This window comes from Vanessa atalanta, chromosome 6 (assembly GCF_905147765.1).
Source record: "Vanessa atalanta chromosome 6, ilVanAtal1.2, whole genome shotgun sequence".
In the NCBI taxonomy this organism is placed as follows: Eukaryota; Metazoa; Arthropoda; class Insecta; order Lepidoptera; family Nymphalidae; genus Vanessa; species Vanessa atalanta.
The window spans coordinates 6,204,294-6,218,201 of NC_061876.1; the positions used below are offsets into that span (position 1 = coordinate 6,204,294).

General features: G+C 34.0%; 2 protein-coding genes across 2 annotated transcripts; one reads left to right on the plus strand and one right to left on the minus strand.

Moving 5' to 3' along the window:
- Positions 1 to 10,490: 10,490 nt before the first annotated feature.
- LOC125064558 (malectin-A) lies at positions 10,491 to 11,569 on the plus strand. Its single transcript, XM_047671662.1, has one exon. It carries the CDS (start codon positions 10,702 to 10,704, stop codon positions 11,497 to 11,499), a length of 798 nt encoding a protein of 265 aa, XP_047527618.1. The 5' UTR covers positions 10,491 to 10,701; the 3' UTR covers positions 11,500 to 11,569.
- A 376-nt stretch (positions 11,570 to 11,945) lies between these two features.
- On the minus strand, positions 11,946 to 13,394 carry LOC125064559. Its single transcript, XM_047671664.1, has 3 exons — positions 13,143 to 13,394; positions 12,528 to 12,886; positions 11,946 to 12,047 (listed from the first exon to the last, which is right to left on the minus strand). The coding sequence occupies exons 1-3, from the start codon at positions 13,293 to 13,295 to the stop codon at positions 11,975 to 11,977; spliced, it is 585 nt and encodes a 194-aa protein (XP_047527620.1). The 5' UTR covers positions 13,296 to 13,394; the 3' UTR covers positions 11,946 to 11,974.
- Between the last annotated feature and the right edge of the window lie 514 nt (positions 13,395 to 13,908).

A 13,908-nucleotide genomic window follows, 5' to 3' on the forward strand; every position in this document is an offset into this window, starting at 1 on the left:
GCTAAGCTAAAACGGTTGATATACATAACATTGTGTATTGATGCTTTACTTAATACCTTTCAAGACCAGATACCGTCAACGGCCCACCCCCTTGATTTTTGTATAATTTAAAATATATTTTAATTGAATTATTTCATAAAAATATAATTTTTTAATAAAGACTTGTTTTAATATTAATCGATTACGTGTCTATTTTGCTTCCTGTGCAAATCCGGGACGGCTAACTAGCATAAAAGATACATTTTAAAAAGACATGGAACATTTTTCATGTCTACATTATCTGGCTTATTACTGTAATAAGTTACGGCCAAATCTCAAGTGGTATATTTAAGCCTAGTAATTCAAAGGCTCCGTTTTCTACGTACAAAGTTGATGAGTGGAGCACCAAGTTAGTTACATCATGTGCAAATTGATGTCATTATTTTAAACCGTTACGGTGAATAAATAGCTTATAACATTAGCAAATATTATATTATGTTTAATTATTGTTTACCTTCTATAATTAAGTTACTAGTTAAACACAAATAATTAGTTACTTGTCTGTTAAGTTAATAAGACAAATTTCTATGAAATAATAGCGTCTTGATATTCGTAACCTTACTAACCACACTAAAATATAACTTATTATAGTTAACAGTTATATTTTAATTTTAAGGCTTACAAGTTGGTTATGGAAGGGTATTTCGAAAAGGTATGTCGGCGCAAACGCTTTAAATTGATTATTTAATCAAGTTATTTCTAATTAATTTGTAAATAAGTTGTTGTTTATTGTTTAAAAATCAGAAATGAATTAATATTTGTGAAAACTAAACATAAAAATGAATTTTAAATGTTATTTCATTGATTGAGCACCTGTGTTCAACAGGTGTTGTTATTATGATGTTTGCTATAAAAAGCAGTGCGACGGTTGCTCGAGGTTCATTCTCATTCGAGCCGTCGGACTGTTCAGACGAACGTTGTGTCCTGATCGATTGTTGAATAAACCTATTATTTTGCTGAAATAATTTTATTATTTCATTGCAAAATGAGCCATCAAGTTCCTTTTGGTGAAAGTGACGTCAGCAATGCTGACGTCACGCTTTTTAAAAATAACCCTGGAGGAACTTCTTCGTCATCAGAAGTGGGATCGGAACAAGCTCCGATCTCAGCCACTTCCTCATCAGCTACGGTTCCACCTGTCGCATCAGGATCGCTACAAGATAGAACGATATTGTGAAGTGCTGTAGTTCTATGCACTTTATACCAACTGCTTGTTACATCTACGAGCAACTTCGTCCCAACGGGGCCCATCATTACACTACATAACCAAAAAAATACGGATTTTTAGTTACTCTGCAATGGAATATCTGTGATATTTTCTTTTACAATATAAGATTTTCCCGAAACACACTTTACAAATTACCGACTCATATCAAAACATTAATTTCATTTCAACCTTAAAAGTAATTATCAACAAAGCTTTGATAACTGTCTTTAACTCTTTAACAGAAGCTTAAATACCAAATTCCAAATTTTTAACATTAGAAATGACCAATTTCCATACATTCCATACATCCTCCATTTAACATTCCTTAAGAGAATAATTCTTTCTTCATAAGGTTTAAGCTGCGTGTTGCATATTAGTAAATAATTTTTAAATTCTATTAGTAGAGTGGTGACGGGTGTCGGGCTGACTTCAAAAACCTACAGATTACTTGACACCTAAAGTCTAATGCATAAAGTTACTCGATTTATTTGGAATTGAATCATAACAAATTTCAATAAATCGCTCAATTCTGACTTCAACAACATAGCTTAAAAAAAGGTACGTGTACGTATTCTTCTTAGTTCTACTTCTAAATAATTAATTGCAATAAAATAATATAAATTAATAACAATAAATTTTAATATATACTTATTAATAATAAATTAATAATTTTTATTTATTATTATGATAAGTATCATTTTTTGTTTTTTCAACACTGCTAAATATATCACTCACTCGCAAATTATTTTTTTTACATTTTAAATTTGTAATAAAATAAACATTGTAAAATAAGATAAGACGCAAAGTTATCAAATTGGCAGCTCAGCGAAAAACTTCACCGTGCAGTTTAAATGTCACCCTGGGCGCGTATCATAAAAAAACACTCTTATATTTTTTGATAACATGACAAAACAAGTATAATTTCAAATATATATGAAATATTTGTTCTGAAATTCAAAGGCTCTTCTTCTAAAAAGGTTCAAAATAATTCAATGAAACATTTCAATGAATATGACAGAAAATAAATATAAAAATATTATTTTGCTTTAGCTAAATTTGATTGTATTATAATTTTTATAGTATAAAAGTAGTTCAAACATTCATATAGCAGTGTGCAATTGAATACTGTTTTCTTTTCAAAATAGTACGTGTTACATGTGTACTAAATGTATACACTCAATGCTCGTTCAACCGTTAGGGTAAGAGAAAATAAAGATCACGCCAGTCCAAGAACTCGTATCTGTCTGCTTTCAATGAGATAATATAAATTGTGATTTATGTCTCTCTGAATTCTGATACACAGATGGACAATATAATTTGACAGGAACCAATGAACCGTCACGGCGTTATAAGACTTGTTTTTCGTATAAACAAATATTAACGTTATTTATTTATTTAGTAGATCATCAACAAAATGCTCATTAATTCAATTTAATATCCACTTGAGAATTAAGTGGTATTTCAATATAGGTGATATCAATATTCGAGTGAGACAGGCAACAATATAATCGAATTTACGTTGTAGTTTACTACGTAAAGGCTAAATAAAAAATGTTATAAATTAGGTTACAAAATAAATAATTTATTTGTTTACATTACTGAAAACGGGTCAAATTTTAATTTTTGCAAATTGTCTTGTAACATCTCATGATCCTATTATCCCTTATTTAAAGGAGAAAGCTAAATTAGATTTAAATGGGATACTATTGAAAATCATGCGTTTCTTTGAACAAAGATTTCTAGACAAAGCTGTTGTAACTGGTCAATCCTGGATGCCATTAAATAATCCTGGATAGTATTAAATAATTAGATGTTATAACAAATTATTGTAGTTCATTGATACTATTTTATTGTTTATTAATCCTTACTAACATATTTTATTACGAAATTATAATATTTGTGAATTGGAATACAAATAATCTCTTCTAAGGAAAGTTGATTCTACAATATGGACTGTATTAGTATAATATCATGTTTATATGCAAAGTAGGGATGATTATTGATTATAATAATAATGATTTATAAGTTATGTAATTGTGGTCACTGTAAAACAATCATATCGCGAAAATACAGAAATACCATATAACGAAATTCATATCGCGACTATAATGTGATTCGACCACAACGCGTTGTGCAAACATTAATGAGACTAGATGCGAAAATCGCTTAAATAAACCTAACAAAGATGAAACATTTTGTAGAATAACATGATAAGTTGCCTTCGAAACTAAGAAACTATTTCACATTTATAACATAACCTTATAGTATCAGCGTTATGAAACGATCAGCCAAATAAATTTTACGATATTAATTCCATTATAATGTTAAATGCGACGTATGAGAGACTCAATTATAATGTAATACTTGATTTTAAATGTCATATTAACTATTTTTATTTTAACAGACAGTATATGTCAATTTGTATATTAATCAATATAATATTAGGACTTAGGTACATATGAAATTAGCGTTTTGTCGTACCGACCAAGTACCGACCACTTTGACTTGAAAGTCAAAGTCAAAGTCAAAAATCTTTATTCAATATAGAAGTGTTTACACATGCATATTGACTGTCAAAAATCTACCACCAGTTCGGAACTTAACACCTCGGACCTGAGAAGAATCGGCGAAAGAAACTCAGTGGGATATTTTTTATTTTGTTTTTTTTTCCATATTGCATGTACAATGATAATTATATTTTAGTTATTTGAAACAGCCTGGAAGCGATCATTTCATTCCCAAGGTGTGCAGTCAACTAAAAAGTCATTAGTGTTGTAATATCCTTTAGCACACAAACGCTCTTTAACGATTCTTTTGAATTTTATAATTGAATAATTTTGAACGTTTTCTGGGATTCGGTTGTCAAAAAAGACCCCAAAAAAGAGTTACTAACCCTGTGTAATCGGGTACTTGGAGAAACAATTTTATTTTTTTGTTCCTAGTGTTAATAGAATGTACGTCACAATTTCTGGGAAAATCATTCATGTTTTTGCGTACATACATAACATTATCAAAAACAAATTGACAAGCGACAGTCATTATTTTAATTTCTTTAAATTTACCTCTTAACGAATCTTTTGGGCCCAGGTTATAAATTGCATGAATAACCCTCTTCTGCAGTACAAAAATGGTATTAATGTCAACTGCATTACCCCAGAGCAGGATGCCATTCGACATTATACTGTGGAAATAACTGAAATACACAAGGTGAGCCGTATCCACATCAGTCAAAAGTCTATTTTTTTTTACCGCATAGGCTGCAGAGCTGAGTCTATTCGCCAATTTATTGATATGGGGGCCCCATTGGAGCTTAGAGTCTATTGTCATACCAAGGAACTCTGTTGATTCTATAACATCTAATTCTTCCCCGTTTAAAAGTACACTCGTTTTGACACATCTTACATTGGGAGTAAATTTAATAAATTTTGTCTTTTTTACTATTTAACATTAAATTATTAACACTAAACCAATTTTCTATTTCAGATAGAGTATTGTTCACATCGTCATATATTGAAAGACATCTTTTTATTTTAAAAATTAAAGAAGTATCATCAGCAAACAATACTATCTCGCGTTTATCACCTAGGAGATGTGGCAGGTCATTTATATAAACAAGGAAGAGAAATGGTCCAAGAATTGATCCTTGAGGGACCCCCACAGTAACTGGAGACCCAGGAGATCTCTTTCCATTTACATCAACCCCCTGAATCCGATTGCTCAGATACGAAATCAGAAGACTGAGTGCAGTGTCCCTAATTCCATAATGACGTAGCTTCCTGACCAAAGTTTCGTGTTGCACACAATCAAAAGCCTTAGATAAATCACAAAATATCCCTAAGGCATCCTGTGACTCCTCCCAGGCCTTGTAAATATTTTTAACGAGCTCAACACCAGCTTCAGTTGTCGAGCGACCCCTTGTAAATCAAAATTGTTTCTGGTGTAGCAACTTGTTATTGTTAAAATGTTTTGATTTAGTAATAACTTTTCAAAGATCTTGCTAAGAGTTGGTAGTACAGAGATGGGCCTATAGTTGTTGGGGTCTGATGTACTACCTGACTCAAATATTGGTAATACTCTACTATGTTTCATGAGGTCAGGAAACACGCCACTAAGGACACAATTATTAAATATAGTGACAAGGTAAGGTGCGATTACATCAGTTATTGAATTGACTACCTTAACAGAGATCCCCCACAGATCGGCCGTTTTCTTTATATCTAGTGATCTGAAGGAACTTATTACATCATTTACACTTACTGTATTAAATTTAAAACTAATATTACATTGTTTTTTAATAATGATTCAGCAACGGTAGGAGAGGAACTTAATGAGTAAGTAGTCGAAAATGGAATGTCAGCAAAAAATTTTTCAAAAACATTTGCAACATCCCGATCTGAGGAAAATAAATTGTTATCAATAGATAGTCTAAAGTTGGAGATGTTATTTTTGACTCTTCCAGTTTCGCAATTAATCATTTTTTCATGTCATTTTAATTTTATCAGGTGCGTCAATATATTTTTTTATGTGCAATGATTTAGCTGTATGACATACAGGTTTGAATAGTTTAGAGTAGGCACTAACATAACTGATAAATGAAAAAGACCGGTTATATGATCTTTCACTATAAAGTTCATACAACCTCTACCTACTCTTGTGAATTCCGACAGTCGCCCAATCATTAAATTTAAGAAAATTCCTAGAATTGACTGTCTTGGAAGTAAATATGGAATTAAATTCTGTTTTAATTAATTTAAAAAAATTGTTGCTCATTAGAAATATCATTTAATTGTAAATATGGGTGCTTTGCCATGATATTGCTTCTGAACTTCTCAATTCAATACAAATTTATTGGAACAAATGTCTGTTTTAAGTCCTTAGCATGGTTTTTTATTTGCGGGTTACATGAATATCTCTGAAAATATCTCTTCTTTGGTTAAGACTTCCAAATACAAATAAAGCGAAGTCGAAAACAGATCATATATACATATGATTTGACACAACTGGTCACCTCGCCAACGCGAATACCAGACTTGGAGGATCATATACCTTCCCTGTTGGACCTTCTGCTGACTTCCCAACCGGATGGCTACCAGGTTATCGTCGATCCCCCTCTGAGCTGGAGTACAGAGCTGGTTGCGCGGTACTCACGACCTCGTTTCGTGGACTGCCGCAGAATGTGGCACTACAAGTCAGCAGATTGGGATGGGATGCGGTCCTTCTTTGCATCCTACCCATGGTTTGTTTCTCGCCAGATAATCCGAGCGTTGTTGCTGACTCTGTCGCCGATGTGGTACTTCAGGGTATGGAACTGTTCATTCCGTATTTTGCAGTCCCCATCGGTGGCAAGTCCTAGCCCTGGTATGGTCGTTTCTGCAAAATGGCGTTTTCTCGCTAAGGCCGTCTTAGGAAATTTCTGTCAACCCTCTTTTCCATCTTTGCACAGAAACGGTGAGTCATTGGCCCATACAGCGAAGGAGAAAGCTGATCTTTTAGACTCTCTCTTCACGTCGAACTCGACTCTGGATGACCGAGGAAAGTCACCACCAACATTCCCGCGGTGTGATACCACTATACCGGAGGTTAAATTCCGGCAAAGTGCAGTTCGTAAAGCACTTCTTTCCTTGGATATTCATAAGTCGAGTGGACCCAATGGCATCCCTCCAATCGTGCTACGGACTTGTGCTCCCGAGTTGGCGCCGGTCTTAACGCGTCTTTTCCGACAATCCTATGCATTCGGCGTCGTCCCGAACTCCTGGAAGACTGCTTTGGTGCATCCGATCCCCAAAAAGGGCAACCGCTCAGACCCGTCCAAGTATAGGCATATAGCCATCACCTCCTTGTTCTCCAAGGTAATGGCCAAGGTAAAGTCGATTATAAACTGCCAGCTCCTGTGGTACCTAGGGGAGTACCAGCTGATTAGCGACCGCCAGTACGGTTTCCATCGGGGTCGCTCAGACAGTGATCTTCTAGTTTACCTTACTCATAGATGGGCGGAAGCAGTTGAGAGCAAGGGGGAGGCATTAGCAGCCAGTCTGGACATAGCGAAGTCCTTCAATCGCGTGTGGCACAAAACGCTTCTTTCGAAGCTTCCTTCCTATGGGCTTCCCGGGAAATTATGCAATTGGATTACCAGTTTTTTGGCAGATCGGAGGATCAAGGTCGTTGTCGACGGTGCATGCTCAGACTTAAAATTCGTCAATACTGGTGTGCCACAAGGCTGCGTTCTATCACCCACTCTGTTTCTTCTGCATATCAATGACTTGTTGTAAATCAGTAACATTCACTGTTATGCAGACGACAGCATCGTGGACACCTCATACACCGGACATTTCAACCCCAAAAAGACGCAAGTTTGCGCGTTAACTGCTAAAAAACACCATTTGTTGTATCTCCACGATTCGAGAACATTCCGTTAGCCGCCACAGCTAGTATCGGAATACTTGGCGTCGATATTTCGAGTCTCGTTCAGTTCCGCGGTCAATTGGAAGGCAAAGCCAAATTGGCATCAAAAAAGCTAGGTGTGATCAGCAAGGCAAGACAGTATTTCACGTCGGCCCATCGTCTAAGACTATACAAGGCGCAAATTCGGCCTCACATGGAATATTGCTCTCACCTCTGGGCGGGTACTCCCCAGTACCAGCTCCTTCCATTTGACCGTATCCAACGTAGAGCGGCTCGAATTATCGACGATCAAGCCCTTTCCGATCTGCTTGATCCTTTGGCTTTGCGTAGAGATGTTGGATCGCTCTGTATCTTCTACAGAATTTATCACGGGGAATGTTCCGAGGAATCGATCGGATTAATCCCGGCTGCTGAATTTCACCTTCGGACATCTCGTCAAAATTCAAAATATCACCCACACCACCTAGATGTCCGAAAATCCACAACAGCGCGATTTTTAGACATTTTCTGCCTCGCACAACCACTCTGTGGAACCAGCGTTCACCGGCGGTTTTTCCGAATCGATACGACCTGGGAACCTTCAAGAAAAGAGCGTACTCCTTCCTGAAAGTCCGGCAACGCACCTGCAAACCCCCTGGTGTTACAGATATCCATGGGCGGTGGTAGTCACTTTCCATCAGGTGAGCCTCCTGATCGTTTGCCACCTCTAACATTAAAAAAAAAAAAACAAATATTTAAATTCGTTTAACTGGTACATTTTTTTTTTCTTCGGCGTCGCTTATGGAACCTACCGCACAATGGAAAACATGAAATATTTACGAGTATGGGTTCTACCATGGTACCTGTGCTGCAGAAACAGCTCGAAGGATTAATTATGTATACGGCGCTGATGTCGCAAAAGAAAGCACGATACATTTTTGGTTTCAACGTTTTCATGCTGGAAATTTAGACCTTCAGAACCACACCGTGGACGGCCAGAGGCCAAAGTGGAAAATGAAGAATTAAAGGCTATTCTGGAAGCGGATCCATCACATACGACTTCTGAGATACCTACAAGCTTCTTATGATAGAGTTGTATTAATCCACTTGAAGCAAATCCGGAATGTAAAATAACTTGAACGATGGGTACCTCATAAAATGAGTGAATTGAACTTGCAAACATGAGTCGACTGCTGTATTACTTTGCTCAACCGACGCAATAATTAGGCGAATTTAAATCGAATCATTACTTGTGATGAAAAGTGGATACTGTATGATAATAGGAATCGCTCGTCGCATTGGCTGGACCCTGGAGACCCAGCCAAATCCTGCCCTAAACGGAAATTGACTCAGAAAAAATTACTTGTGAGTGTTTGGTGGACTAGCGCCGGTGTCGTTCACTACAGCTTTCTAAAATCTGGCCAAATCTGGCTAAACATTGACAGATAGTCAGATACTCATTATGGCGGCAAAATTGAGTATATATTTCTTATTGCGCCTCGAGTAAAACATTATTTAAAATTATTATAAAATTGTATAAGAAAGCCTAAGAAAAATCGTTTAATTTCTGAGTTAAGACCAAGTTCTTTCAACCCAAAAGTAGGATGATTATAACACACCCACAGTTCGGAATAAACAAAAATAAAATGCTGGCAAAGCGCACACACTGTTGACGCGATTACACGGTAAACAAGACAAACAGAACGAGTAAAGAAAGACAACATTAACAAGACTGAAGTATGCGTATTAAGTCCAGTTACCGAGATGATCGGATGAAAGGACCTTAAACACGAACTGAAGGGCAGCGTTTAGCAGAAACACAGCCGCAGGCACACACGAGCATCAATCGAGCCGCAGCATGGAGAGTAAGCGGAGGGACAAACGAAATTTAAGCCACCGACACAAGTCAAATCGTACTGTAAGTAATTCAATGAATTAGCAGAGAGTAGGCAGATGAAAAAATTTTTTTCAAAGACAATGAAATAATTTATATTTGAATTACAATATTTGAATAGTATTTAGAATTGAAATTAGAAAGACCAACCACCACCAAAAGACCAAAAGATTTTTGTTTTAAAAAAGCGTATTTTTTTTAAATCATATTTTCTGGTGAAATGGTATGATAATTCCGATCAATAAAGTTATTATTACTTTTTATTTTTGTTTTGGCTTTTACGGATGAGATGGAGATTGAAAGGTGCAATCGAGATTACAGGCTTAATTTAATTTGAAGGCATAATAGTAGTGGACTCTCTGTTAACCCATAACCTAAAACAACACAATAATAAATAAGTAGATAAACATAAATTATTATTAAGATAACATACATGAACAAACACAAAAATATTTACAACTTAATTTTATGAAGCTCAATATATTTACATAAAAATTTACAAAGGGGACTGAACACAAATATTAACAAACATTGAACATTAATAGGGCGAGGGACTTTAAGAGGGAGAACGTCATATAAGGGATGGAGGAGTTTAGGGCAAGAAAGCTGTATATGGGATAAGGAACCTTCGTCTAGGGTTATTATAAATAAATAATAATGTATCAATTTTATTTTTAATACGAATATATTTATGAGTACCTTCATCAGCGAAGACATATATTCCAATTGCTCTAATTTTGCATTCTATGCTATCGATACTTTAATCTAAAAAAATGTTATCTATAGGCATAATCGGATTGTGTTGGTAATTATTCCCGGATATTTGTAATTTTTTCAAATAAAGTTTTACGTTTTCTTGACTGAGACAACTTATTAAATTAAAATATTGATAGTGCAGATACGACCTAAAATAGCATTTAATATTAATTTAACCTTTTTAAGCTAGCAACACTTATTTGTGATTGTGTGGTTGTGGTTGGAATTGTTGGAATATCAATATTGAATATTGATGGACAGAAGGACAGCTCATGGCATGCCGGTTATTTATATTTATACCAATATTTTACTTTTCGTAAAATTCGTGAAAGAAAATGTATTGATATATTTAAAGTGTGTTAATGAATGTTAGAACAGTGAACATTGGTTGTACAATAATCAAAACCTTAAACTTTTGTTAAGTATGTGTCGGATATTAATAATTTCTTTTCTAATAAATTTATTCTTATTAGAAAAGGCTACTGGCTTAGGAGAAATCATATATGCCATAAATGCAGGTGGTCCAGCCCATACCGACATATATGGCATTCATTACGAAAAGGATCCGTTGCAAGGAAGAGTAGGTACGGCGTCTGATTACGGGAAACAACTTGTTATGATAGGGAGAGTCAATTCAAAAGATGAAATATTATATCAGACAGAGAGATACCATCACAGCACGTTCGGTTACGACATTCCGGCCAGTAAAGACGGAGACTACGTGCTTGTGCTCAAGTTTAGTGAAGTATACTTTAACACGCCGAATATGAAAGTATTCGACGTTGTTCTGAATGGAGACCACACAATAGTAGCAGATTTAGATATTTTCAATAAAGTTGGACGTGGAGTAGCACATGATGAATATGTACCATATTCTATAAAAAATGGAAAATTATATTATAATGATGAAGAGTCAGATATACGAGGAGGTAAAATTAAAGTTGAATTTATTAAAGGCTATAGAGATAACCCGAAGATTAATGCTTTGTATGTCATGAGGGGAACAATTGATGAAGTGCCCAAGCTACCTCCAATAGTATGGCCTGAGACTGAAACCGAAGAACCTAGGGAAGAAGTAGAAGAGAAATCTACTAAGTCCCGTCGTGCAAGTGGTCCTAAGCAACCTGATCCTTACTCAATGGAAGACAACTCTGTGTTGATACCTGTTTTTATTACAATTGGTGCTTTTATACCATTATTATTTTGTCTCTGCAAACTATAACCAATAATGACATGTTGTGTTGTTGTTAATATATGTTTTATATGCTGTAAATTAATGTTTATGTAATTCACTGCTTTTTTATTTGTTATTTTGAAGGTTAAATAATGTTTCCTAAACTATTAAAGCTCAAGCCAAATAGTACAAATCATAAAGAACTAGTGCCCGTCCCACATAAGATATACTTCTTAATAAACACTTTTATAAGCACAATTCATTGCACTTGCACATAATTATTAAAAATTTATTTAAATTTTGTATAGTTTTCTTTTATTCCATTTCTAAATATACACATTATTAATAACTTGGCCTTATTTTATTAATTAGGGCTAAATTAAAAAAAAAATTGCTTATCATATAATTTATTATTTAAAGCAGTCTTTAAATCACAAAAAAATGTTTGACCAACAAATAACAAATTACTCTTTTAAGGTTTTTCCAAGTTTACTTTTCAATCAAATATATTTGATAATTAAAATTAGGGAGTGTCACTACTTTTATTTTCTCTTCTTAATTTTAATTTTTGAGACAATTTTACCAACTTCATTAACCTGAAAAAACAAATCTTATTATTTTTATTATTCTTTAAACTTTCTAAAAAAACTTGAAAATAAGATAGAATAATTATTTTTTTCCTAAATTAGTCAAACAATCGCAAACCGTAATTTAAAACTACTAATTGTAAATTTAAGAGAAGACATTAAAATTCGCTGAAATATTTCTTGATTTAAGAGTATATGACATTACCATAATAGATTTTATATACTTATCAATTATTTCATTAAATATATCTATATATTAATCAAGCTCAAATTGTAGTGAAAAAGGATGGATGATGTTATTCATATTATTAGTGTATATGTGTATAAAGTATGGGTATCTCATCCATAAGAGATGAATATTTCTTATATTATTGTAACAGATATACAGCTACATTTTTAATAAAGTGAAAGTTTCATATCCAATGATAGTTTTTGCGTAAAACGGGAAATCTCTTAAAATGGTTTGCTATAACATTAGATTTTACTTACGCATTTCCTGTACTGTTAAGTTTAAATTGGCAGTCGCCTCGTTGATTCAGTATAAACCCTCTTTTGCAATTTTTAATTGTTGTGTTAGTAGACGGTTTATTCATTACGATCTCTGAATTAGGATAACTTGTACTTTCGGAATGAGTAATAGTTGTTTTAAAATCTGTGGGACTTGTTGTGACGGTAAAAAAATCCTCAGACACCGTTGTATTTTCTTCTAGCAAAGTTGAACCAATCGCTGAATCATTTATCGCTAGCGTTTGTTCTGTAGATAGACTCGTACCGTTAAACGGTTTCGGCGTTGTTCGGTTTTGAGGTTTTATTGTTAATTCTGAGTAATCATACGCATAATCATAGTCCTGGAAATAAAAGTGTATTTTTAAATGGAAAACTAATAACGTCAGTAATTGTTATAATTATAAATCAATTTTATTACATTAAATTAGATACCAACGTAAACGCAAGACTTTATATATATTTTTTTTACATAATTGACTGTAATTTACACTTTTTACATTTTTAAAATACCAATGCTAGTTTTAGTATACTTTCATATATTCTAATTTAATTAATGAAGTATATAAATATATGGTTACAAGAGGGAAGAAAACTTACCACATATTCTTCTTTGTCTCCTTTCATAAGTGCAAATATTCGTACATCCTTAAGGTCAACCTGTACATTTAAATCACCCGTTTGTCGCTGATCAAAGATTGAAGAATACACACAAACCCAAAAGAGTGGAGAAAGAAGGTACAAAGTAAACATTTTGTCGAAAATATAATGTTACATATGCTTAATCAATATGTGAATGTATGTTCTTTGGTGAGTTCGCTCCGATCTAGTCCCGCGAACTTGCGCAACTGGATGAACCGTATCGCCTGCCGCCCTGCGTGCTTTGTGCTTCAAGTTATTTTCATCAACATAACAGTTATCTCAAGTAACCGTCAGAAGGTCGATAGCCTCCGCTAGTGCACTGCGTCCTCAAACTGCGTAAACGCCGCAAACATTGTTTGATACTACCATGAGACAACCATTATATTATTAATAGCAGTTTGAAAATTTTAAAAGTTCATTTATTAATTTTAAATTTTGCTTACAAAAAGGACAAATATCTGTGTAAATACCTATACAATGAGAACGTACATGTAGGTACACAAGCAAGTTAAAATAATAAGTTATTTATTAATTAATTGATTTTAAATAATAGATATATGTCATTAAAAAATACACTGACTTCAAAAATACCCCGTTTGGTTTTTTTTTTACCAAATAATTTTATAATATGATTGTCTTTAATCGGTGTTTTCTCCTAATCTCCTACCTACTAAGTACAATGTTTCTCTTTGAAATATGAAAAAAAAAACTTTAATGAATAATA